This window comes from Sceloporus occidentalis, unplaced genomic scaffold (assembly GCF_023333645.1).
Source record: "Sceloporus occidentalis isolate IW3139 unplaced genomic scaffold, rSceOcc1.0.p SCAF_1, whole genome shotgun sequence".
Taxonomy (NCBI): Eukaryota; Metazoa; Chordata; class Lepidosauria; order Squamata; family Phrynosomatidae; genus Sceloporus; species Sceloporus occidentalis.
The window spans coordinates 71,071,507-71,099,082 of record NW_028316981.1 but is presented as its reverse complement, the minus strand read 5'-3'; the positions used below and the strand labels follow the sequence as shown (position 1 = coordinate 71,099,082).

At 42.3% G+C, this 27,576-nt stretch overlaps 1 protein-coding gene across 1 annotated transcript in view; it reads right to left on the bottom strand.

Moving 5' to 3' along the window:
• Positions 1 to 27,329, bottom strand: part of PPM1M (protein phosphatase, Mg2+/Mn2+ dependent 1M) — a 31,739-nt gene extending 4,410 nt beyond the window's left edge. Inside the window, exons 1-8 of the mRNA XM_089524571.1 lie at positions 27,001 to 27,329; positions 10,361 to 10,484; positions 6,570 to 6,824; positions 4,878 to 4,990; positions 4,059 to 4,143; positions 3,349 to 3,467; positions 1,361 to 1,424; positions 91 to 198 (exon numbers count right to left, since the gene is read on the bottom strand). Of these exons, the coding sequence (XP_089380697.1) occupies positions 91 to 198; positions 1,361 to 1,424; positions 3,349 to 3,467; positions 4,059 to 4,143; positions 4,878 to 4,990; positions 6,570 to 6,824; positions 10,361 to 10,484; positions 27,001 to 27,230 (1,098 nt within the window). The 5' untranslated portion in view covers positions 27,231 to 27,329. The remainder of the gene's footprint in view (positions 1 to 90; positions 199 to 1,360; positions 1,425 to 3,348; positions 3,468 to 4,058; positions 4,144 to 4,877; positions 4,991 to 6,569; positions 6,825 to 10,360; positions 10,485 to 27,000) is intronic.
• Positions 27,330 to 27,576: the final 247 nt, after the last annotated feature.

Here is a 27,576-nt window from a genome sequence, read left to right as displayed (position 1 = left end):
AAGATTTTCAAGGAACTCAGAAAAGATAGGAAATGGAAGTATAGTACACCCAAGGTTGCCATGACCACAATGCCATATCACTTGCCTTACCTTGGGAATGCAAGAGAGAAAAGGCTTGACTTCAATATCTGTTTCAAGGACTTTCAACTGATGATCTCCTAAGCCTCGAGACACAGCCAAGGTGCCTAGCAAGCGGGCCTGGAAGAAATGTAAAAACTCACCTGTCAAATAATGTGACAGCATAGAGAGTTGAAAAGCAGCAACTAGATGCAGCTATAATTTAAAATAGTTTTGCCCCAAAATACTTTTATGGTTTAAAATACAAGCTTAGACACAACTAAAAGTATAAGAACAACATTTTCCAGATGCAGCACATTTCCTAAGAGTTATCTAAAAGACAATAAGCAACCATTACAAGCTTAGGTGAAAAAAAACCTGCTGTTACTTCGACTTAATCATCACATCTGGTGAACTGATGGGAAAAGCACAATTGGTGTGTGTAGGTAATCCTTTAAATACAGTAGATTTAACCATGTTAGGGCTTTGAACGAGTAAGCCCATATATATCCACTCAAGCATAGCTAACTCCCAGAATTCTGTGGGGCTTACTCCTGAATAAATGGGTGTAAAAATGTAACTAAAAGAGTTCAGTCAAGACTTTGAATTCTGCTCAGAAATAAACAAGTAGACAATAAAACCTCTTTAACTGGTGGAAAGGTATGTTCACTTCTATATATACCAGATAACAATATTACCAACTCTGCTCCAGACTAGCTAAGGTTTTTGAAAAGCCTTTAAAAAGCTGGATGCTGCCAGATAGACAATGTAGCTCCGAAACACACTGCAGAAATAATCTAGTTTGAGGCTACTTTAACTAGCCTGGCTCAGTGCTGCAGAATTCTGGGAACTTTAGTTCTGTGAGACATTTAGCCTTCTCTATCAGAGAGCTCCGGTGCTACAATAAACTACAATTCCCAGGATTTCCTAGCACTAAACCAGGGCAATTAAAAGCAGTCTCAAACTGGATTATTTCTGCAGTGTGTTTTGGACCACAGTGAATAACACACTGTTGCTACTTATGTACGTGAGTTATTTGTTCCAACTGGTTTGTAACAAAAGGAAAACTCACCAGTGCAAGCTTCTTCAAAAAACTAAACAGCCTATCTATCAATTTGCAAGAGCATAATTGCACAAGGTTTACAGTTTGACAAGGCTATTAAACTCACCAGGGCGTGGATATTTCATACAATTTGAATTACGAAAGTACTGTGGAACGTCTGGCAAGAGAACAGACTCTACCACTATTAAGAATATTATAAATAATGATGGACAGTCACTTGGAAGGAACCTGCAAACATACCTGTTTTCCATGCCCATGGATCAGAGGGTACTTCAGGTCATCTTTCACCACTGTCTTATAACCCCTGAAACAAAAAAGACTTGTGAATCGTCAGTGGACCTTCTCTAGTGTCTTCTGGCTTCAAGCCAACCTTGAGATAAGCATGCTTAAACCAACCAATTCCAATTAACTTCAAAATACACAGTTAACTTTTGTGTTGGGACGGTGATTATTAATCCTTATGTCACACACTTTTACAACTTTTTAGAACAGAATCATTTGCCTTTTTGTGTAATGGGAAACCAGGAAACAAATTCAGGGGTAGCTGTGCTGGTCATGCACAATATAAAATAATAAAACCCACAAAACAGTGATACCTTTATCAGGGAGTCCTGGTGGTGCAGTGGTTAAATGACTATACTGCAAGCCACAAGGTTGTGAGTTCAATCCCAGGGGCTCTAAGATCCACTCAGCCTTGCATCCTTCCACAGGTTGCTAAAATGAGTACTCAGCTTGATCTAAACCAGTCAAGAACAGAGTCCGAGAACCCAAGGTCAGAAGGTATGTCAACTAGAAGATCATGATCAACGGTGTCAAGGGCCACAGACAAATCAAGAAGAATGAGAACAGAGTAAAAGCCATTAGCCTTGGCCCGGAAAAGATCATCCGAGATCTTAGTGAGAGCCGTCTCTATAGAATGCCATGGATGGAAACTGGACTGAAAGGGATCAAGAATGATATTGGCTTCAAGAAACTCAAGACAGCAAGTCCCAAAACCTTAGAAAGAAAAGGAAGAAGAGAAATTGGACGATAGCTAGACAATGAAGAGGGATCAAGAGAAGTTTTTTTCAGAATAGGGCAAACTAAAGATCGTAGGGAAAGAACCCGTAGAGAGAGAGAGAGATTCAAGATATAGATAAGTGAGGGTGGAAAAGAGGGAGCTATAGAAATTAGAAGACAAGTAGGAATTGGATCAAGAGAACAAGTTGCAGGTTTGGAAGAGTTCGGCCATCTAGAGAGTTCAGCCAAAAAACAGGAGGAAACACAAAAAAAAATTCAGGCAAGAGTGATAGAAAATTAGTAGTAGAAGAAAAATTGGGAGGGACTATCTCAGAGCCAATAGTGGTAATCTTTGAGATGAAATAGTTAGCGAAATCATTAGGAGAGAATGATGAAGAGACAGGAGAAGAGGGAGGTCTAAACAAAGAGTTGAAGATGGAGAACAAATGCTGCGGGCGCCTCTCATTGGTACAGATCAATGATTTATAATAATTCTGTTTTGCCATGGACATGGCGCATAAAAAGTACAAAAGTCACTATTCTGAAACAGAATTTGGATTATTAAATTTTAAAAAAATTATGGAGAAACATAATGTTCAAGCAATCAGTCTTCACTGGAAAAAGGGGTTTTTTACACAACTAAGCTTTTAAAATGAGTGTTGTACTGACTCCAAGGCCCCATATGGCCCCCAATGACCAATAGTTGCCACTCTTGAGCTAGAGCAGGCACCTTCAAGGGTCCTCTGCTGCCCAGCTTTCTCTTGAGGAGAAGGCTGGGCGATGAAGGAGGAGAACGGGTGAAGACTTGCCCTGCATGGCTCCTCTGCTGCTCAGCTTTCTCCCAAGGAGAAGGATGGGTGGAGGAGGAGGACAGGCAAACACTTGCCCTACAAGGCTCCTCCTCCACCTGGCTTTCCCCTGAGAAGGCCAGGAAGTGGAGGAAGAAGAGGAGCAAACATTAGCCTCTCAAGGTTCCTCCACTGCTTGGCCTTCCCAAGGAGAGGTCTCAGCAGAGGAGGAGGAGGACAGACAAATCTCCTCCACCGCTTTTTCTTGATTAATTAATTTAATTAATATTATTCATTATTATTAATTAATAATTATTTAATTAAAACCTATATGCAGCCCTAAGAAATTTACTCTATTTTAATTTTGGCCCCTACCTATGGCCAAGTAGTGCAGGCCTGATCTAGAGTACATGCCCCAGTCAATATGACAGAGAGACTCACCAGCCTTCCATGGAGTAATCCCGGTAGAGGACCTTCTGGCCTACATCATCTCCTTTCAGTCTCCTTGGAAACTCATATCTTGTGAACTCATCAGCCAGAAGCTTTGGATAAATAAAAGCCTGAGGAAGAAAAGGAACATTTAGAAAGATTTAAAAGAGAAGCATAATGTCAGAAGATGGCAGGGGGAATTCTTAGGCAGGTGCTCAGAACTGTGTTCCATGCCCTCCCAGTGATTTATAATGTCAATTCAGACCAAGTGATTTGACTCTTTCCACCTCTGAGGACAACAACAACAAAAATATTTGATAGCAGAACTTTCATTTCAAAAATGAAACTGGGATCCCAAACCCCAAAATAAGCACTGCCCTGTCATTGGAAAACTAATCTTATTACACAGTGTGTTCCATGGCATGGTAAGTCAATACAACTTTTATAATATGGTCAATTTGTTATTCTGAGTGGCAGAATAAAGATTTAATCCATATAATTTAAGAAGATGATGGGGCACTCAGTACTTCAGAACTCTCTTCAGTGCTCCTTTTAGATCAGAACTGAAATACAATACACTGCAAAAGAAATTGCCATATCACAGAATGGACCTGTTGAAAGCCCCAACATTCATTAATAATGGACCGATCTTATACATGATGCCATTATAAAATATACAGGAAAGTGTTCTGATATTTGTTTTTAAAAGGGAATTTTCTTACCAGGTGCTGGATTCTCTGTCTCTCTGTTTCAGGGGTGAATTCAGTACTTAGAGGAACAAAGTTTTCTTTTCTAACAAGGAGTGCTCTGAATTAAAACAAGAATAGAGATTCTTACAACGTCCAAGTGAATCTATCATCTTACTACCTTTTTCAGATGTGACACAAGTGTTACTTGGTTGCAAAAATGTGCTCTACACACAACTGTCTTTTCAGACACTCCAAGATCTCAATAATTTCAAATTGGCTTCTAATGTGTGGACCACCTTGCTGGTTTGTGGTATATATGGACTTCCACCTGACCTACAAGTGTTCATTTTTATTAATATTTGGAATTGCATAACATGAGGAACATGTTCACTTGCCAGGTCCTAAAAGTGGGAAGGATGTTGGTACTGCAGCCACAAGGCTGTGAGTTTGATCCGAGGGCTCCAAGGTTGACTCAGCCTTCCATTCTTTCATAGGTCGGTAAAATGAGTACTCAGCTTGTTGGGGGCAATTGGCTTACAGACTGTAAACCACTTAGAGGGTGTTGAGGTCACTGATAAGCAGTATAGAAATGTAACTGCTATTGCTATACTAGCTCTGCACTGAAGTGTGTTTTTTTTAACTTTAGAAAGTATTAACAAACCCAGTTACTTTCTTTTTCTAGAAAATTAGGTATGTAAAGCGTCTATTTGGTCTAGATGGGTTTGATTCTTCTCATATTTTTTTCTCCATTAAAAATCCCTCCCTGCCCCTACGCAAAAAAACTGTTTGCTCTGAGATGCCACTTATGGCAAATGTTGGTTCCCATTTCAGGTTGTACTTATATTGACTCACCTGCTGTCACCTGCATTTGCTACATAGAGCTTTCCCTGCAGATAAAGTACAGCTAGTGCTGTGCAGCCTCCTGACTGATTAGTAATTTCCATCTCCTGACCGATCACTTCATCCTGTTGGGAAGAAGGATTACTTGATGAAGAAAGGGAAGGAAATGTCAGATCTTCCGGCATAGGCCAATACCTAAATTCAAAATTACCTAGCCCTCCACTGATAGCTAGTTCAAACAAACATGACCCATGTTTTGCCCCCTCACCATGCTATTATGTTCTCATGTACATAATGATAGGGAGAAAGTCATGTGTGAACTGGTAGTTTACACATCACACTAAATTTAATTGGGAGGGTATGGTCCTGCTTCTAGGATTTCAACAGGCAAGTGCATGGTTACTATGAAGACAGAATGGTGGAATAGATACTATTGGCTGACATTCTGTATCACAGTTTTGGATCCATAACTGCTCTTCATTCAGCAAAATTACACAGTCATGCTCTTGACACTATTGCCACAATCATGAATCTCCGACAAACCCACCTTAATAGCCAGCAGCCACACTAGTTGAAGCAAGGAGAAGGATGTTTCCACTCCCAACAGAGAGCAAGGCTGCACCAATCAGAAGTATAACTTCTGTTGTAATTCTTCATTGCTAGCTGGTGGGAGGAGGCCGAAAATGTCATCTTCTTTGCATCCTGACAGCTGAACAGGCTTCTTTTGCTAGGTGCAGCTGCTGGCTGTTAAGGGAGGTTGAGGGAGTCAAACCAGGAAACATTACTTAGTTGTGCATATGCTTCTAAGTAGCACAATGATGATAATGATGAGGATTAAGATGATTTCATTTTATTTATATCTTGCCTTTTCACCAAGATTTGGGCCCAAAGTGACTTACAGAAATAAAAACAAATACAATTAGAAGCAGTTACAAAATAGAGAGGGAAACACATTTTAAAACTTATTATTAAAATATGTATGTGTATGTGCCTTCGAGCTGCATGTCAACTTGTGGTGATCCCATGAATTTTCTAGGGTTTTCCAATGCAAGGAATCCTCAGAGGTGGCTTTGCCAGTTCCTTCCTCTGTAATAGAACCTACAGCACCTGGTATTCATAGGTGGCCTCCCATCCAAGTACTAATCTTCCAAGGACTGACCCTGCTTAGCTTCTAAGATCATATGGGATCTGGTACCTTTAAGGTATTAGTAAAATAGTTGGAATCAAAACCTTTTGTAGTAACAGAATAAAAAAAGATGAAAATCAGAAGAAAACGCCATATGATCTTGCACAACTCTTCATATTTTCACCTAAGCTGGTAGAAGTAGGTGTCCTTGCTTCTTTCTTTGTATCCTGAACACCCTCTCCCAAAAGAATTTTACACAGGGCTTACAAAGGAGCCCCTAATGGATGGGGTGAGGTGTGGAGTTGGAGAAAGATCCCTTAAACTGAGCAGAGGTACTTTCCATGATTCCCTCCCACCACAGAAGGCAGATCCTAGATCCCAGTCACTAACAGCTGGCAACAGATTCTGCACAACTGGTGGCAATGAATCATAGGCTCGACATAGCTTTGGCAGGATGGATGCTGGATCACTTCCTAGTCACGCAAGAAAAATAACAGGGCTCACATTCAGAGCAATCTTTGACATAAGAGGCAAAACCATTTTTGGGGAGAGAATAAAGGGGAAAGAGGTTCACTCACACATTCCTGAAAAGCGTTCTCCAGAGCACCAATGACCACATCTTCCTGATGAATTTGCTTTTCTTCCACAAACTGTGGGTCACTTTGGCAAACACATTGCCCATTGAGGTGCATTGGGGGACTGACTTCAGTAATGCCTTCTACCACATCTTCTAGCTTCTGTTTGATGCAATAATGCAGGTAGTTGGAGGCCATTATTGATGCTTCTGGGCCACCATGACCATCAAACAGTGCCCAATAATAGCCAGTCAGGTACTGAAAGCCAAAATGTGAGAGTTATCACTTTATGGGACATTCTTTCACCATAGTGCCAAGATGTTTTGGGGAGCAACAGAAAGAATATTTAATTTGGATGTGAGAGCCCCAGATGCAAATTTCTGTTAAGATACAAGGCTCAATGAGTGATGTTCAGTAGGTCTCCAATCTCTCCACCTCACCCTGTATCCTGGCATTGTGAGGATCAGAACAGTGAAGCATTTAGACAATTAACACTTTAAGGATCAATTATTGAGGCCTATTTCTTCACATGTACCATGAGATCCTTGTTATAGTTACAAATAAATAAATAGTCATAATTATAATAATACCCAGCGTTAATCATATGGTTGGGTGCCTTGGTGTGGCCTCAGAGGGAGAAACTTGCAGTGGCAGTACCAAATGGCACAGCAGGACACACGTGTAAACAGCCAACTGGCATCACTCCAGAGCACTTTGGAACAGTACGTTTTTAACAGATTTGATGGAGAACTGGCCTTCCCTCATAAAGACTGTCTGCAGTCGAATTGGGGCTTTGGTCCTACATCGTGTGGACAGGGTTACATGAAAGCAGGAGGTAAACCCATGTAAATGGCCCATGTAGACATGCCCTTAAGCAACAGTGTAACACAACAATTCTGTTCTACTAGACTAACTCTGTTGTTATTTTATTTCATTTATTTTATTTTCATGTTATATTTTAATATTTTCATTTGTAAACTTGTAAACCATCCAGAGAACTTTTATTCTTAAGCAGTGTATCACTGTGTTAAAAAAAAGTTACTGAAGCAACCAGTATCAGAGATAGGTACAGTCTCATTTGATATGGAATTTTGCAGTGACTTCAGTGTGGTCTAGTGTGAATAGACCTTGGGCTTGTTCCCACTATGAAATACAGTGAAGTGCCATTCGCTGTAAATGACCATAGATCCCATTTGAAACCTGTTCCTGTCACGATGTGATCAAATGCTGTCGTGATGAAGAGAGGCAAAGGCAAAAAACTCGGTGTTTCCAAACAGTACTTTGAAAGAGGTTCTTTTGAGAAGAATCAATTCTGAAGTGAGTTCCATAAGTGGGAACGACAGATCAGAATCGATTCATTCTGAAGGGGAGGGACAAATCGCAGTGTTTACCATCCCCCCTCTGTTTTTGACAGATCCACCATTCCCGCTCCCCTCTCAGTGCTGCTGTTGTATTTGGTGTTTTTTTTTTTAATTAAATTGAACAGATATTAAATTGATTGCTTTTGCAACTACTTGAAAAGGCATGTAGTTGCTAAAGCAATCAATCAAATATGTGTTCAATTTAATGTAAAACAAAAACCCATTGTCCTCCCCATCATCCTCCTGTCTTGTTCCCCGGCCTGGCCTCTGTTCCCCGACCCCCGGCATTGCTCCATTGCCATCCTCCTCCTCCTGCTACCTTCTTCCCCCTCGTGCCAGGCCCCTGGCCCCTCCAGGCCCCCAGCCTCAACCCGCCCTCAGCAGCCTCACCAGGGAGTCTGGCCAGAGCACTCCTGAGCCCTCCTCTGCCTCCTCCTCCTCCCTCCGGTTGAAAGAGTGTGACTCGTTAGAGAGAGTGTGACTTGCTCCTCCTTGTCCTTCCCCTCCCAGGGTCCCTTCCTTCATCACTTGATCCAAGCATGGCAGGGGTCCGGAGGGGTCCCCTGGGGTCCTCCCTGCCATGCTTGGATTGAGCCTGTAGGTCCTCCTTCTCCAGGACATGCCCTCCATTTCAGCCCCCCCCCCCCCAGCTTGTAAGTCCAGGCTGCTTCTGTCACAATGATTGACGTGTCTTTTGAAGTGGGGCAGCTAGTGGGAACAACAACTGAGCCACAAAAAGAAGCGATTTCATAAAGGTAAGAAAAAAACTCTTTCATAGTGAGAACAAGGGTTCTTTTGGAATCTAAATGCAGCAAGAGCGAAGCAGTATTCGCTTCAAACTACAAGTGAGAATGACCCCCTAGATTGACTCTGTGATAAGCAGAGGGGTAGCAGTCTTCCCTGTCTCCTGCCCAGCCACATGGAAAATATCACACATGCCTAGTAAGTGCTTTTAGACATCAGTTACTTCACCCAAGAAGAGAAAAGATTTCCTCCTTTATTGTAAGCTGCCCAAATATACAAGATCATACTACAAAAATCCAGTACGGGTTCTTCTGGTTTCATAAAGACAACTACTGTCCGCTCTCTGACATACTAACATTTTCCATGCTTCAAATTTTGTTCTGAATATTATTGTTTTATTTTAATCTCTGAAACACGATTCAAGCAGATGACTGTTGGGATCCCTGCCAACTCTACAGTTCTATGATTCTATATACATCTGCAGCTCATGCCCTTCATGGGATATTCAGGATGATTTACTAGCAAGTTCAAGAACAAAAAATGGCATTCATAGTTTATGACACTGCAGCACAAGAAGAGCAGGAAGAAGTAATACTTATTAAAAGAAAAGTGTGTCTAACCCATAATGACCATGTATGCTTTCCCCTTTCCCACCCAGCCACACATAATTACCATGCAGAAATGACTGCCACTGAAAAGAAACCTACCAGTGATAAAAATATGGGCCATACAAAAAAGAAAAAGCCACTTAAAGAATGAGACTGACATCCTGTTCAGTATTTATGTTGCTATAAACTAGGCTTGTATGTGTTTGTGTCACCCAAGTCACCGAGGGTTTTCTTAGGCAATGAAAGAAGTGGTTACAACTTCATAGATTTTACTATTCACATTTATGATCATAGCACCATTACCATGATTGAAAATGCACCTCAAAACACACCTTAAAATACAGGTACCCTCACCAACTGAAGGAGTTCCATGACATTGCCAGGTGAGACACTTACTTTTTTAAAACTGAAGGTCAATATAAAAATATAAATATCATTGGCTGGCATTCAATATTGTGCTATGGATTTGTAATTTAGAGTTACAGATCTTTAACTGCTCTGTATTCACTAAAACTATGGATCAAAACAAATGGCCCTAAAGGGGTGGCTTGACATTACCCCTTTGAGCAACAGATCAGGGCCATGGCAATCATACACCGCAGCCCTGGTCCAGTGTTTTTCTGGCCAAAAAGAAGCGGCTAAATGCGGCTATTTTTGGGCTGGAAAAAAGTTATCCTTTCTGCTGCCACTGCAGCTTTTTGGTGCTCCAGCCGCACGCATCGTCTAAACGCTACATGTGGACAGCAGGGCGGCGTCAGGACATGCATCATCCATATGCCATGCCCCCATGCCGCTGAGAAGCCAGCGTATTGTGCCAGTCTGTACCAGCCCCAAATAATCTAACTGTAAAACTACATAAATCCACCACAGTCCATGTCAAGAGCAAGCAGCCAAACTGGGTGAAGATGGTTCACAAGGGTACAAGGAGGATGACATTTCCACTCCTTGCCACCAGTGTGTGGAGCTGAAACAGGACTCCTGCTTCTGCTTGTTGAAGTCCTGTAAAAATGTGAGGCCAGAAAAATTATGCTTGTAATTAAACCACACTCTTTAAAAGCTAAGATGTCACAACTGAACTCACCTCAGTGGAGCACAGGATCAGCCATTCCTGATCTTCCTCTTTGCCATATTCCCTCTTCCTAATAGAGATCTGACAGCACGTCGCTTGGTCTTCATTGAATTCTGATTTTTCTGCATTGATGGTTCTGATAGAACAAATAACTCTAATTAAAACAAAGTCCACAAGGATAACCAAAGTGCTTCCTATTTTACTATGTCCAAGTAAGAGTAAGTAAAACAGGACAATTATCAGAAGAGGTTAAAACTTCCAAGGGTGTGAGACAAGGCTGTCTGCTTGCCCCATTTTTGTTTAATATCTATGTAAATGATATAATTGCTCAACTGGTCAATAACTCTAATTTTCCTGTGTCCTTGAGAAATCAGAAAAGTAATATTCTACTATATGTGGATGATATGGTCCTTTTGGTACAAAATTTAATAGGTATGAGAAGATTATTAAAAACTTTTGGGAACGTACAGTGCACCTACATCATATGCGGGCGCCTCTTATGTGGCTTCCAGCATACACTGGAAGCCGTGCCAGAAGGAACGTTGCCACACGCTGGAAGAAACAATGGTGCATGCACCTCAGGCACGAGCCCTATTCACTTGAATGGGGCTTGAGCATCCGCGCGGGTGTGTGTGTTCTGGAACAGATCCCCTGCATAAGGGGAGGGCGGACTATATGTAACAAAGAACAACTCTGTGTGAATGATACAAAAACAAAGGCTATGGTCTTTGGAAAACATCCACCCAAACATAAATAGGTATTGAATGAGTTTCACCTGGAAGGTGAAGCAATTTAATTAGGGGTTTGCTTTTCCCAAAATGGCTCATGGAATAGCCACCTGACAGCTGTAAATTTGAAGGCACAACGATCTATTCAAACTGACTTGAAATTTGCTAATCAAAGGTGGAAATGCAATTGTGCCAACTGTAAGGGTTTGTGTAGCAAAGGTCATATCACAGACTACATATGGAGCAGAGGTATGGGGAAATATTAAGACAAATAAATTAGAGGTATTACAAAATAAATTTTTAAAAACAGTATTGGGCCTTCCATCAGGAGTACAAGTCAGCTATATATGAGCAGAGGTTGGATTAATGCCTATATCTTATTTCCTCTTATTTGCATCATTTCTTTATTCTGTAAATCTGAAATATTCAGTAAATGAATTAGTAACTCACACTGTAGATGAACAAAGAGGTATTATCTATAAAAATTCATGGCTATTAGAAAATGAGGCAAATTTGAAGAAATTTGGCCTGGACCCTATAGTTCTAAAATCTGGTGATATACAGCATGGTAGGAAACTCATCAAAGAAAGGATGCAAGAGCTTTATGCTCTGTGGGATATTAATGTCATTAGAGCTTCAAAGTTCTCTTTTAGTATCCTTTTTCTAAAAGTATGGTTTGGAGAGGAAAAATAACTCAACCTCTTCTTCGTAGGGCTTTTATAGCCCTACGATTCCGGACAATGAAAACCAACTACATTGAAGAGAAATATAAAAAGACCCCCAAGGAGCAGCGTATTTGCATTTGTGGAAGTGGGGATACTGAAGACACCATACACTATATGCTACACTGTAGGATATACAAAACCTCAAGAGATAAGTTTCTGAAGAGAAGTTTAGAACTTGTAGCTAACCAAAATGACTTGGAGAAAATCACTTACTTGTTAGCTAATACTACTAAGTCTGTTATGTTCAACAGTGCCAGATTTGCTGTGAAAGGAGCTAAATTTAGATTAGATTTTGAGGATAAAGGCCTGCGTGGGAATCCGCAGTAAACAGATTATATTACTTTGAATGGAGTATGGAAAATTGTGATATATTTTGTATGAAATATTTTTTTCAATTTTACTGTAAACATATTGCTCTATATGTATGTTATAGAGCTAACTGACTGTGGAAGTTTTAAAGGGTTTTAATTATTTTTGTAATTTGATGGCTATAAACTGTATTTGGTTGTCATGAATAAACTGTATTATGTCCAATGAAACTTGTGAATGTTCATTAACGTACTGGTTTCCTGTTACCTGCTCTATATACCATATAAATTATTTATTACATATTTATTTATTGAAAGGATTTAACAGCATCCTGGTACACCAAGAACTCTGAAGTGATGTGAACTGTAAAAACATTGTTTAAAAACAAATTAGACAACTCTTTTAAAAGCTATTTTTAAAAGCCAAAGCCAGGCCATTTTAAAATACTATTTTACAGTAAACATCTCCCACAGATTCAATAGAGCCAGAGCCAGTCTGATTCTTTTGGCAAAGAGTTCCACAAGCAAAGTACAGTCAGCTTTCTACATCTACGGATTTTTCATCCATGGATTCAACCACCCACAGCTTGAAAATACATCCCCCGAAATAAAAATTCCAATAAACAAACCTTGATTTTACCATTTTATATAAGGGATTCTATTTTATTGTACTATGCCATCTTTAAAAAATGGGACTTGAATATTCACGGATTTTGGTATTCCCGGGGGATTAGGGAACAAACTCCAGCAGATACTAAGGGTCTACTGTACTCCTGCAGAGGAAGCTCTTGCCTGTGCACTTATCAACCTAGCCTCTTGAGGCTGAGAGACATGCAACATGGCCCCACTGAGTATCTCAAAATGTATGGGGGAGGCTATTTTACAGATAAATTGGCCTTAGGCTCATTAGCCAGTGCTGCTGGTTCAAGATGAGTGGTCTCTAGAATACATACAAAACATTTTTCTGAACTCTTCAATAACAGCCCCACAGAAAATGCATTACAGTAGTTTAAATGTGAAGTAATTAAAACATGAATCACTGTGGTCAAATCCACCTTACCTGGGAAAAGGTGAAATTGGCAGAGCAGTCAAAGCTGCTCAAAGGCATACCTGGCCACAGTAACCACCTGACCTTCTAGAAGCAATGTTGGGTCCAAGAGCACCACCAAACTGTGTGCCTGGTCCCTTGGGGAAAGTGTAACCCCCATTTAGCAGAGGTTATAATCTCAATCCCAAATTGGTTTCTCTCTTAACAATTTTTTTATTTTACCTGGATTGAGTCTCAATTTGTTTGTTGTTGTTCTGTGCTTTCACGTCATTTCCAACTTATGCCATCCTAAGGCAACCCTACCTCTTGGCAAGATTTGTTCTGAGGGAGGTTTGCCTTTGCCTTTCTCTGAAGCTGAGAGTGTGTGACTTGCCCAAGGTCACCCATGGCTGAGCAGGTATTCAAACCCTGCTCCAGAGTTGTCATCCAGTACTCAGACCAATACATCATACTGGCGCTCAGTTTATTTACCTACATCTAATGCTTCATTTCATCAAGACAACAATCAAAACTTGTTTGCATCCATCTGCATCTGCTGAAATAGAGAGACACAACTTGGTGTCATCAGTATACTGATGAGAATCCAGCCCAAAACTCCAGATGATTTGCTCCAGCAGCTTCATGTAAATGTAAATAAAAGAACAAGGGTCAGTTTTGAGACTTGTGGAACCTCAAGGCCAAACAATATTCCCTCAGCATCACTTCTAGAGTGTTCAATCAAACAAGACCAGAACCACTGCTAAATGATGTTTCCAAGTCCCATATTCACCAAGTGGCCTAGAAAGATATTGCCGTGGATGGTACTCAATACTACTGAGAGTTCAAATAGAACCACTAGGGCTGCAGCCCTTCAGTTTCCAGTGAAGAGAAGCAAAGGCTTGCCTATCCTTCCAGGAGCAATGCTCTTGGTCCCAATGTGGCTAGGGCTTTTTCTGTCCTCAAATAATCCAGATTGGAATGGATCCAACTCCTACCATTAATTCAAAGACCTGACTTTTAAAAGTAAGATCAGAAACTAGCTATCAGACATCTAAGGTGGTGGGACAAAATTTCTTCATTAGAAGTCTAATAACTTCCTTATGTTAAGGTAATTGCGAACAACTCTGTTTCAGAGAAGGCAGAAGACAGAAGTGAACTTTATCTTCATTGTGTGAACAACAAAAACCAGCAGAAATTGAGAACTAGCAAAGTATGTTAGCTATGAGTGCCTGAGAATTCTAAATACCCCTCCTTAAAACTGTAAATCCCAGAATGCAACAGGAGGCAGCTAGAGCAGTCAAAGTGGAATAGTAGCACTATAAGAGTATAGTGTGATAAACACCCCTGTCAGCCTTCTGACCTTTGAAACCTGTCTCCTTCTGTTCTTTTTATTTCTTCCCTCTTTATTCAACAGGCTGATTTGCTCCCATGTCACCGTTTGGTTTACACAAGCCCTCTCTCATCATTCTATCAGGACTGAAACAAATCTCTCAGCATTGGGTTAATTACTCCTCTATTAGCAGCGCTGCATGGCTTAAGCAAAACACCAGGCTGTTTAAGATCAATGAAGAAATCATGAAGTCTCAATCTTGAGATTTATGGACAGTTCTAAAGGTAAAAGTAAAGGTGGTCCCTTGACATGAATGTCTAGTTGTAACCGATTGTAGGGGGTAGCGCTCATCTCCGTTAATAAGCTGAAGAGCCACCATTGTCTAAGGACTGCTCTGGTGATCATGTGGCCAGCATGACTGCACTGAACACTGTTACCTTTCCACTGAGAAGTGGTACCTTTTTATCAACTTGCATTTGCATGCTTTCGAACTGCTAGGTTGGCAGAAGCTGGGACTAGTGATAGGAGTTCAGCCCATCATGCAGCACTCAGGACTCAAACTGTCAACCTTCCAATCATCAGAACTGGTGTCTTAACCACTCAGTCACCACATCTCTATATGGACAATTCTAGGTAAACTAAATCAGGGGTGGGGGTAATGCACCTCAGGAGCTGCATGCAGGCCCCAAGGCTGTTTTTGAAGCCCCTACCCAATGTTTTGAATGTTTAAAATTTAATTTTTTTCTCAAAATGATCCCACGTCTAGGGCAAGGGGTATTTTGCCTTGTTTTTTGAGGGGGAACATCCGAACCAAAGTGACATTTCATTTCCCAGTTTTAAAAGACCTCTTCTGGGCCCAAAATGACCCATCACCCAAACTGGCAAAATTGCCCCTTATCTCTAAAAGCAGGGTTTCTCCACTTTCCCTGGAATCTTATGAGAAGTCACTTGGGAGAGACTGTTATGGGGGGAGTTTACGCTTTTTTAAAAAAAACTCTAGATGTAATTTTTAGTAGGGGTTCTCTGAGACGTGAAAATAATTTTAATAGTTCCTCCAGAGTAGGAAAAAGGGTTTGTAAGGCTGCCTTAGAGAGTAGCAGAGGCAAAAATAGTGGGACTTCACCCCTCTGAGGTCCAATGAGGAATATATATGGGCTCTGAAAACCAGGCAGTTGCTAAACCCCTCCGTTTTCATGGGAGATCTGTTCCAGATCCCCCTCCCTTGGTGAAAATGGAGGCTCATGTATATTCATGATAGGGCCCATACGCTTGAATGAGGTGTATGCCCACAAACACATGCACACTGGGGGGTGCACCCCATTAAAAATAATGGAGGTTGCCCCTTCGTGAATGTTCAAAAATGCGGACCTCAAGTCCGCAAGAAAGGAGGAGGGACTGTAGTGGAAGTGCTGATGATACTTTGCAGATGCTAATGTATCTGAGCAGTTTTACACCTTAATAGAAGGATGCTATCAGAGTTTATCAGACCTTCTCAGAGACTTGACTCTCCCAAGACTGAGAACTTGCAGTAGTCCAAGTCTTGGCTTATAGATCTGAAACATAATACTAAGCCAGGATCATAAACCATTATCACACTGAAGGCCCTTTGAAAGCACTGAGAAACAGCTTGCTGGGAAACACCTGCATACTACGGGTGGCCATGAAGGAGAAGTGGGCAATGACCCAGCTCTGCAGCAGGGGGTTCTTGATCTATGGTTCATAGGGAGTCTGGAAAACTGAGCTAAAAAAGAAAAAGAAAGAAGTTTTCTTGGTTTTAATGCATGGTGGGAGGTCCAATGCTTTCATCAGCTTTTCAGATGAGGGCGTTACCTAGAAAAGTGTTAAAAACCACTGTTCTTATCCCCCAAAGATTCATATTTCTTGTTTCTTCCTTGGAGCTCCACATTGATTTGTGGGTGCTACTTTGAGTGTCTCTCTCACTTTATTTACTACCTCCTTCAAACTGTCCTGGCTATTGCCCCAGGCCACCACAGGATTTTACAAGAAAGTTCCTATGAGTCAGCTTCACTCTTGTGATCATAACTTGCCTAGACAGGAAATGGTTGACGTTTTAAATGTTCTTGCCTCTTAAAGATGTGTGGAAAATGTTCCACTGATCAAGCAACCATTGCGCCATTAATCCATTCAGTGTCCAACCGCCAAGGGGAAAGAGCCATGATCTTTTACTATGCTCTGGTTATGTCACACATCAGTAACAGTAACAGATTGTCAAATTCACATAGGTTTCTCAAACAGGAAGAAAATAACAAATCCAGACCTCCCAGTCTGTTGACATTTCCTTTTAATGCAGAAGGGGACATGTGTGGCCCTCCAGATGTTGCTGGACTATAATTCCCAACATCCCTCCTCATTGGTTATACTAGCTAAAGTTATTGAGACAATCCAGCAGTAGCTCAAGAGGTGCAAGTTGCCCACCCCTGTATTCATGAGAGATGCTGAGCAGTGAGGGCCCTAGGACATGCAATGAGCTTTCCAAAGCAGGGAGCAGGCTCCTTTCTACTTATAGCTAGTAAAGACAGTAGCAGCAGATGGGGACCTTGGGGTGAAATAGATGGGCCAAATAAAGTGGTTTCAACCTGTTTTGGAGTCAGGGCGTTTCAATGACACATGCTTCCAAAGCGTGCAGTCTGGGGCTAAAAACCAGTGCAGAAAGAACCCAGAATATATATTCTGACTTAGCCCCAAAACGTGCACCTTCAACCCTGCATATAAACGTGCCAACACCAGAGTGGTTCTAAAGGACTTATCCATCCTAACCCTAAAAGTGCATATAAATACAGCGGTGCAGGTGCACATTTTATTTATTTATTTAGACTATTTATACCCCACTCTTCAGCCACAAAGGCTCTCAGAGCGGTGGTTAGTTCCCTGCCCTCAGGCTTACAATATAAAAAGGCATGACACAAAAGGAGAAGGGAATGGCAGTGGGAAAGGGGATAGGATACAGCAGTTCTTCTCTCCCTCTGAGGCCTGGACAATGGCAGATGGACTAGAGGGAGGATTCAGCTTCTTAGGCCAGGACAGGCCTGATGATGCATTTAAAAAGAATGAAGCCTAGTGGCAATCCAAAAAAGTGAAAGTGTGACATATCCAATAGATACAAGTGCAACATACACAAACCACACAGTCCAAGAGGTGGCATGGGGAGAAGGGGGATGAAGGGGACAAGTAAGGGCGGCATGATTGTGCTTTGCCAGTGTTTTAATGAGCACACTGATACTTCAATGACCTGTACTGGTGGAGGATTGCAGGGGTGATTATGTGGCCAATCAAAGGGGATGGCATCTAGGCAGCAGTCAACGGCGGTGTGTTTGTGCAACAGTGCAAATGCATGAAGGGGAGGGAACAAAAAAAATAATCCAACAAAAAAAAAATCATCCAGTAGTGCGGCTTTACCCTGTGCTGTGCGCTTGGGCCATGTTTGTTCGCGCTGCCTTGGGAGCGGCTGTTGTGGACAGCAGTGTTTGAAATCGCTTCCAGAAAATGCAGGTTTGAGCCGCTTTTTCCTACCCATCTGTTCTGCCCCTTTGTTTGACCTCACTCTTGTGGCAAGGAATTAATCAGCTTCATTACCCTGTGCTTCCTTTTCTTCTCAGTAGTAATCCTTCGCCTCTCTGGATGTAGCCAAAGTGGGTGGAAAACAGCTGAAAGGAGGCACTGTGTCCAGCTATGTCAGAGGGAGGTATGTAAAAGTGACACCAGCTCGTTGGAAATCTGTCTTTGCTAGGTGCATGAGGTAAGGAGAGCTGAATCTAGTGGTCACAGATTACTTATAGATTATGAGTGGAAAAGAACCAATCTCCTTTCAGTACTTGTCTACACAGGCCAAATAAAACGTCCTCCCCTCGCTTTCACAACAAGCTGTCCAGACAACGCAGAGCCCTATCCCTGAATATGATGTGATCAGTCCAGACAATGTATGGCCCTATCATCACTGAACCTGTGTTATACCAGCTTTAAAATGAATTTTAAAAAGTTGCTGTTTGTTCCAGATTTTGTGTTTCCTGTTGCCATTTCCCTCGATGTCTGGACCAATTTCCTGGGTGGAATAGTAGCAAGGAAAGTTTTGCCCCTCCTTGGCACCACCACTTCATCTCATGTCAGAAATGAGGCACCCAGACCTGTGATCAATGGTGAGGAGGTAGAGCTGGGTGCCTTGTTTCTGACCTCACATTAAGCAGTGGTGTACCACTGCAGCACTGCTAAACAACACAGTGATGACATGTGTAGACATCTGTCCAATGTCTACATAGGGGGAACTCCGGGGCATCTCTGGAGCCAGAACAGTTGGATGTCAATTTGGAGTTTTGCCCCTGGTGTAGATGCACCCTCAGTTACTAAGGCATCAGTTCATCTTGTCCGGCACAGAAATGAGCACAGCCAGTAACCTGTTCATATCTGCTCTGATTAAGATGCCATATTTGGGGCAGATTCCGCTTATAGTGCTGCTGTGCAATTATATTTTTCACTTTGTGTGGGATATGCGGAAATGGGCATAATCCAAAGATTGCTGAGAGCAACCACATTCCTACTCAGTCCTTACCCTTTCTAGTTTCTATATAAGCTGCTGTAGAACATAAATTGGTTAAGTGGTCAGTCTTTGGATTGCATATTGGCAAATAAGACGAAATAATATTAAAAAGTTTGGGTTGTAGGGAGCTGCAATCCTCCTCTGATTGCCTATATCCCTCTCTCTTTTGGCCAGTAAATACTGGTTGAAAGATCTGCATTCTTCTTAGCAATTATAAGCATATTTATGTGAAATAACTTTTCCAGTCTCCATTTTAAAAAAAAATAAAGCCCTTTGCACTCTACTCACACTGCAATGTCATAAATTCCAGGTTTTCCCCTGCCTCTTACTCACAAATCCCTAAGATTATCTGGCAGGGAGCTGAAATATTTTTTTCCTTCTTAAACATTATAGAGAGGAGTGGACCAAATACATTATATAATTTGTTCTGGCCAATAGTAATCTGGCATCCTCCAGATGTTGCGGATTGCAATTCCCACAATCTCTAACCATGCTGGCCAGGGCTACTGGAAGTTATAGTCCCTAACATATGGAGGCCAAGTGCTTCCCTATCCATGGTTCTGGCCCAAAGTAAAGTAAAAAGCTACTCCTGCAAGGAAGTTTTTGCTTATTTCTACAGTTCCTTTAAACTTGCCATGTAGGCAACTTGCCTTTTTCCCTGGCTGAAGTTTTGACAGTCATGTCGAGTGGTTTATTTATATAGTATTCCTCTCTCAAAGTGCTTATATTCACAAGGCAGAATACATGATCTTTTGGGCATGTTTGTTCAAGATTTGCTGAACTCACTATGCTATTCCTCTGAAAAGTTCAGCTTGAGGACAGGTTTAAGATTTCAACAGCAGGAAAACAGACATTCTATATGGCAAACAAAGCATCTACAAGAAAAAAAGAAAAGAAAAGAGAAACCTGACACAACAGCCAGACGTTTCAGTTTTAACCAGAATCTCAATGTGTATTTCTATCCACAAGAGGACTGTGGTCAAGAAATAAGTACACAGACATTCTCTAGTGAATAAATCATGGCATATTCTGACAATACTATCTATGTGATCTGATTTCTGTGGGGGGCGGGGAACTGCCTCATACATCTGCAGATCAACTATTCTGTTAAACTGATGTAACCTCCTAATCACATATTATAATATAAGCAAGATCCAGCCTTCAAATAAAATTACCGGTACTTGGTGCTTGGCTTTAAAGATTAACATAGTAAAACCATCTTTTTTTACTTTTCAAATCCCGCTTTTCACATTTGGTTTCAGTCAAATTATAGCAGTAACTTGGCTGCCATAACCTTGTTTGTACAATGTGAACAGAAACATCTTATTATGGGTGAATAATAAAACCCTGATGGATATCCATTCCATCTTATAGCATTATAATGTATTTGTCCTACTGTGTATTGTTCTGCTGCAGATGAAACAAAGTTTCATTCCCTCATATTCTTTCATTGGAAGGTTACATCAGGGCCAGCTCAAGGTATCTGGCCACCCTAGGCGAGAAATATTTTGGCACCCCTTGTCGCCCCTCATAATTATTTTCACCCCTTGATTTCCGCTGTTAGGTTTGTTAAAGCTAAACATGACATAAAACTTAGGTTCCAATCTCTCGTCATAGTACAGTGGAGCCTTGCCTTATGCGGGGTATCTGTCCCCCCCCCCCGCTTAAGGCAAATCCCATGTAAGCTCAAGCCCCATTCAATAGTGTTTGTGGTGGTGTGGCGCATGTGTGTGGCAGTTGCACGCACCATTCATTTAATGGATTCCACTTAAACAGGAAATTGCATATGGTGCACCCACGTATGGAGTGGGTGCACTGTATTGAGAATCAGTCAAAAAGCCAATTAGGTTTTTACAGGTTAAAGTGAAGTCGGTCCCCTCTTTTCCTTATGAACACCTGGGCTGAGGGCTTCAAGCAGGTCAGGGTGACCAGGGGTGTCCTCCTCACTGCAAAGGAGGACAAGAAAACACATGCCAGAAATGTGGAGGACATGACCAAAGAAAAGCTCAAAGCGCTTACTATAAATGCACGTCCATGCTTCTTAGTCACGACCCACATGGAGGACTTTTGGGAATCTCTCCCGAACAGAAGGTGGAAAGGGAGGACAGGTCCTGGAAAAGGAGGATGCTTGGTCACCCTAGGAGTAAGCAGCCTGCCTGAAACACACGAGCTATTATTATTATTATTATTATTATTATTATTATTATTATTATTATCATTTACCATTGCTTGGCGTAGTGGTTTGAGTGTTGGATTCTGGAGTCCAGACTTCCTGCTCAGCCCTGGCAATCCACTGGGTGACCTTGGGCAAGTCACACTCTCTCAGCCTCAGGACAGCAAGGGCAACCCCCTTCCCTTATGAGCAAAACTTGTCTAGAAAACCTCAAGGCAGTTTCGCCTTAGGGTCACCATAAGTTGGAAGCAACTTGAAGGCACACCGTAATAACAAACAAAGAAGCCAGCATGACGTAGTGGTTTCAGCGTTGGTCTACTGCCCTGGAGACCAGGGTTCAAATCCTCCCTCCAGCACAGCAAAAAAACAAAAAACAAAAAACCATTGCCTGACCTGGAGCAAGTCTCTCTCGCACACTTTCTCAGCCTCAGGGAAAGGCAAGGACAAACCCCTTCTGAACAAAGCTTGCCAAGAAAACCTTAGAATAGGTTTGCTGTAAGTCGGAAACGACTTGAAGGCATATAACAACAACAACAACAACCAAAGGCAGAATTCAAAGATATAGCAGTGTTAGTCTGTAGAATCAGTATGTAGAGAGATCCTGTAGCATGTCTGACACTAACTGAAAGAAAGAAGTTGGCAGCATGAGCTTTCCTAGACTCAAGTCTACTTCCTTAGATACATATAGCTATATATTATGCATATATTATATAGATCAGGGGTAGGCAACCTGCGGCCCGCGGGCCGGATGCAGCCCCACGAGGCCTTGAGACCGGCCCCAGCCAGGTCCTGCCACTGATTGCCGCCGGGGTCGTTGGGGGGCAATTGTCTATAGAAGCCTCAGAAACATGCATTTATATTAACATTTTTTAAAAAATCAGCAAATTTTTTCACGTGTCCTCCATTTTTTTAAAAAAAGTGTCTTCCATTTGAAAATTTTGTCCTACATTTGTCCTGATTTATTTATATATTTAATTTTTTTTTAAAAAAAATATTTAATTATTTATTTTTTGGCTTCGGCCCCCCAGTTTTCTGAGGGACAGCAACCCGGCCCCCGGCTCAAAAGAGTTGCCTACCCCTGATATAGATAGATAGATAAATAGATGCATATAGTTATATATGATGCAGAGAGAGAGAGAGAGAGATGCATACAACTATAGATGCTATAGCAGACGTCAATCTACTTCCTCAGATGCATATTATTATTATTATTATCATCATCATCATCATCATCATCATCCTGCCTTTCTCCCAGTACAGGGACTCAAGGCAGCTTATAAATCTAAAACAGTACATATATACAATGCATCTATCTATCTATCTATCTATTGATGCATATAACTAGATGCTATAGTCTACTTCCTCAGATGCACATAGCTATATCAGTCAGTCTACTTCCTCAGATGCAAATAGCTATATATGATGCAGGGAGAGAGAGAGACAGATGCCTATAGCAATAGTTGCTATATGCATCTGAGGAAGTAGAACTGAGTGTAAGAGATCTCTTGCTGCTAACCTCTTTCTTTCAGTGAGTCTCTAAGATGCCACAAGATCCCTGTACAAACCAACAAAGGCACAGAATCCAGTCAGGGCAAGAGGAGAGCTGGTCCTGAGGTCAGGCTTTTGCACCCTTGTATAGAAGGTGGCACAGGGCCGCAAAACTTGGGAGGCTGGAGCTTGGCTGTGCCTTTAAGAGCGTTGGGGAGAGGGAGGAGAGTGCTCCCAAAGAAGGCAGGGTTCCCTAGTTCCTCATCCCCCCTAAAAGTCTCTCCAGCCAGCCCAGCCAGGAGGAGGAGGAGGAGGAGAAAGGCGAGGCGGGAAGCACTGCCTGTCCCTCGGGGTGGCTCTCAGGGTCTGCTCCTCCTCCTCTTCTTCCTCCTTTTCCTCCTCCCCAAGCCATGCCTCTCCTTTTGGGACAGGGGTGCCCCTTCCTCCTGTGCACAGCCTGAGGCGGAGGGGTGTCCTCAGCAGCAGCAGCCACGCCATTCCTATATGGATGAGCCAGCGCTGGGTTACATGGCTCTTTTGTTCCAACTAGTAGCTTGCAAGTACAACAATGAAAATCTTGTGGCACATTTTATTATTTTCTTCTTATTAAAAGGGTATGAGAAATTAAAAAGTACCCAGATGTGTATGTAAATTTAATATGTTACTTATTTGTCTAATCTCAAGCCCCTCTAGGGTCCTGGAAGTTTGTTCTCTTCCATATAAACGCTTCAATTCTACAACGTAACTGCTGATGTTTTGTCAAGTAGACAAAACATAATTATGTAACCCGCTCAAAATCTCAGGCCACATTTATGGTAGCTGTCTGGGGCTGGTGGGAACGGGAGTCAAAAACATCTGCAATGTGTTACATCTTCCAGCACTGCTGTTTATAAATATAAAAAGGAAGCAGTGAGTCCCACTTCTCACCCACCTCCTTTTCTACCATTTCTCCTATTTGTGTCTACTCTGCACCCAAGAATACTACAGAAGATGTAAAGGCTGCAAGTTCTTAGCCAATCTCAAAAATTGTCCCATCCATTCAAGAGTTGTGTGACTGGACAGATGATGTTCCTGTCATCTAAGCACCACTGTGAGACCACTTTCGTCACTGTGCCCTGCAAGGAATCTGTAAAAAGCATGCACATCTGCCTTATAGCAGAAATAACCAAATCTAAGCAAGCTGACAGGAAACATCACTCATATCACTAACGTAATGTAGATGAGTAATCAGCAGTTTCCACAAGAAACTGTTATGAACTCCTCTCCACAGATCTGATGTCTAGGAATTATTTCCAGATGAATATGTATGTGTGTTTGGGTCTGTGAGCGTGTGAGAAAGAGAGAGAGAGAGAGAGAGAGAGAGAGAGAGAGAATATATACACACACGTTGAGTCTCCCTTATCCAAAATACTTGGGCCTAGAAGTGTTTTGGATTTTGGGGGGATTTTGGAGTATAGTTGTCCCTCCCTTTTTGCGGACTTGGGAGTCTGGGTCTCACTCTTTGTGGTAGGGACAAGTGGGGAGGGAGAAAATGTAAGTGTGCACCTGTGTGCGGCCCTGTGTGCGTGTCATTATTTTCAATGGGACTGGAATATTTGCGAGTTGCCATTTTTGCAGTGGGAGTCCGGAACGGGTCCCCTGCAATTTGGGAGGAGCTACTGTATTTGCATATACATAATTAGATATTTTGGAGATGGGACCCAAGTGTAAACACTGAAATTCATTTATTTTCATGCATTCCTTTACAAACACAGTCCAAAGGTAATTTTTTACATAATAATTTAAAATAATTTTGTGCATGAAACAAAGTGTGCGCTGAACCATCAGAAAGCAAAGGTGTCACTATCCACCCATGAGGACAATTTTGGATTTTGGAGCATTTCCAAATTCCAAATAAGGGAGATTTAACTTGTATATGGAAAAGCAGGGGGGAGATTTTACATCCACACGCACAGCCACACATGCACATGCAGCCTGGTGCTATACCACTGACAATAAATACTGTGGCACTATGCCTCATAAACCCAAAGGACAGTTCATAACACTAGAGCTATGCTAACATTATTTTGACAGTTGTCATAACACAATTGTGGTTTACAATCTCTTTAAAACTGCTTTTTGGGACCATTTACTGCAGGTCAAACAAACAGTTATGCTAAGGGTAGTGGCTTTCTACTCTTACCTTTACATTAACAGTTTTTGACAGTGAAGTATAATGGGTGATGCCCTATTAAAAACAAAATACAATTCACAGCAATATTCAATTCTAATGTCATAGAAAACTGAGAAACTATAACTTTAGCAAAGTCTGCCAACCATGCAGAGAGTCAACTTTACTCAGGTCTCCCATATCCAAGTAAAGCAACGTTAAAATTTCAAGACACCAGCCTTCTAGCCTCTGAAGGCCTACAAGTAAGTCACCCCTTGATATTGCAGGGTCAAATATGCACATATGGAGGAGTTGGTATTCTCAAGCAATTGTGCACTTGCTTGCATCCATGACCAGAACCGTATTCACAGTCCTACCAAAACTAATTGGTGCTGAGATTTAAAGCCCTAAATGGATTGGAATCTCAATATTTAAAGGGGCACCTCTCCCTATATATACTTGCCCAAGAACTGAGGTCTGCAGGAGAGGCCATCCTGTGGGTCCCAGCAGTGGGGGTAATACGAAGTGGGAGAACATGGAAAGGGGCCTTCTTGGTTGCAACATCTCCATTGAGAAACACCCTCTCTTCTGAGATCTGGCTGGTGCCAACACTGGCCTCTTTCCAATGATAAGTCAAAACATGGCTTTTTATTAAACTCTCTAGAGACAATAATGCTAGGAAAGGTGGAAGGGTGCAGAAAGAGAGGAAGGCCACCTGCTATATGGCTGGACTCTTATTAAGAAGCTCACAAGTATATGCAGGATCTGAGCAGAGCACTGGAAGACAGGGGTTCTTAGAGCTGTCTCATTCACAGGGTTGCCATGAGTCCGGACTGCCTGGAAGGCAGTTAACAACAAATACATCACAGGTGTGTGAGAAACAGCCTTCACTGACTACTCCCAAGCTGCAGAACTTCCTTCCATGGGAGGTCCACCTGGCTCCCTCCCTGCTCTCTTCCTGCCAGCATGTGAAGAGGTTTTTATTCACACAGGCCTCTGGATTTTAATTATGGAATAGTAGAGTGTGTGTGTGTGAGTGTGTAAGTGTGTAGTGGTGTGCTGTGCTGTGTTTTTAATCTTTTATTGGTAATTATGTATTAAATGTTTTTAACTATTTTAATCATTGTTTTAAAATTATTGAATGCTTTTTTCAACTTTTATAAACTATGGTAACTTTTTAGTTTACTCATTTATTATTATAATTTATTATGATTTAGATTAACAATTTCATGCTATTTAAAATTTCAAAATTATTATAATTTTTTATACTAGCAAAAAAATGGAAAACAACAGAGGTAGCCTCAGGAAAAGAATGGCTTTGGAAAGTACTAAATATGGTGAGTACGGATGCAGTGACTGCTAGACTAAAAAGACAAAATATACAAAAAGTAGAATCATAGAATCACAGAGCTGGAAGAGACCACAAGGGCCATCCAGTCCAACCCCATTCTGCCATGCAGGAACTCTCAGTCAAAGCATCCCTGACAGATGGCCATTCAGCCTCTGCTTAAAGACCTCCAAGGAAGGAGACTCCACTACACTCTGAGGGAGTTTGTTCCACTGTCGAACAGCCCTGACTATCAGGAAGTTCATCCTAATGTTGAGGTGGAATCTCTTTTCCTGGAGCTTGCATCCATTGCTCTGGGTCCTAGTCTCTGGAGCAGCAGAAAACAAGCTTGCTCTCTCCTCAGTATGACATCCCTTCAAATATTTAAACAGGGCTATCATATCACCTCTTAACCTTCTTTTCTCCAGGCTAAACATCCCCAGCTCCCTAAGTGGTTCCTCATAGGGCATGGCTTCCAGACCCTTCACCATTTTAGTTGCCCTCCTTTGGACACATGGCTCCAGTTTCTCAACATCCTTTTTGAATTGTAATGTCTGGGACTGGACACAATATTTCGGGTGAGAGCTGACCAAAGCAGAATAGAGTGGGGCAATTACTTCTCTTGATCTAGACGCTATACTTCTATTGATGCAACCTAGAACTGCATTGGCCTTTTTAGCTGCAGCCTCACACTGTTGACTGACGTTCCACTTGTGCTCGTCTACTAGGACTCCTAGCGGAGACCCCAAGGAGGTCCGTCCAGGCCAACCCCATTCTGCCATGCAGGAACTCACACTCAAGGCCCCTTGTGCCAGACAGCCTCTGCTTACAGGGAGGGGACTCACTCTGCGTATCCGGTGCTCCACTGGAGCAGGGGCCTCTCTCTGGAGGGGGCGCAGACTGGGCGCCTCTCCCTGCCGCCGGGGGCCGCTCCTCCTCCGCGCAGGAACTTGGGGCGCCGGTAGGGGGCGGGCGAGGGCTGCTGCTGCTGCTGCTGCTGCTGGGGGTCCTCCTGACTAGGCGGGTCCCCTGGGCCTGCCTTGGCGAAGCGCTTCCTCAGCCACTCCGAAGACATGGACCTGGAGGAGCAGGCGGTGTTGCTGCTGGCGCTGCTTCTCTTCCCCAACAGCCCAGGCCCCCAAAGCGGGAGGGAGGGAGGGAGGAGGCGGATCCAGCCCTCCCTCCCTCCTGCCTGCCTCTCTTCCGCCCGCCTCAAGGTGGCTAGGTGTCTCCTCCTCCTCCTCCTCCTCCAAGGAGCGCCAGGCCCCAGAAAATGGAGGGCGCCTCAGGGAAAAGGGGGTGGACGTCCCCACAAATAAAAGTCTCACAAAACACTCACAGAAATGTCACTTCAGGCTCAAAATGGGGATCCTTCCAGAAAAAAGGGAGGAAACAAACGGGGGACAGGATCAAAGCAAAGC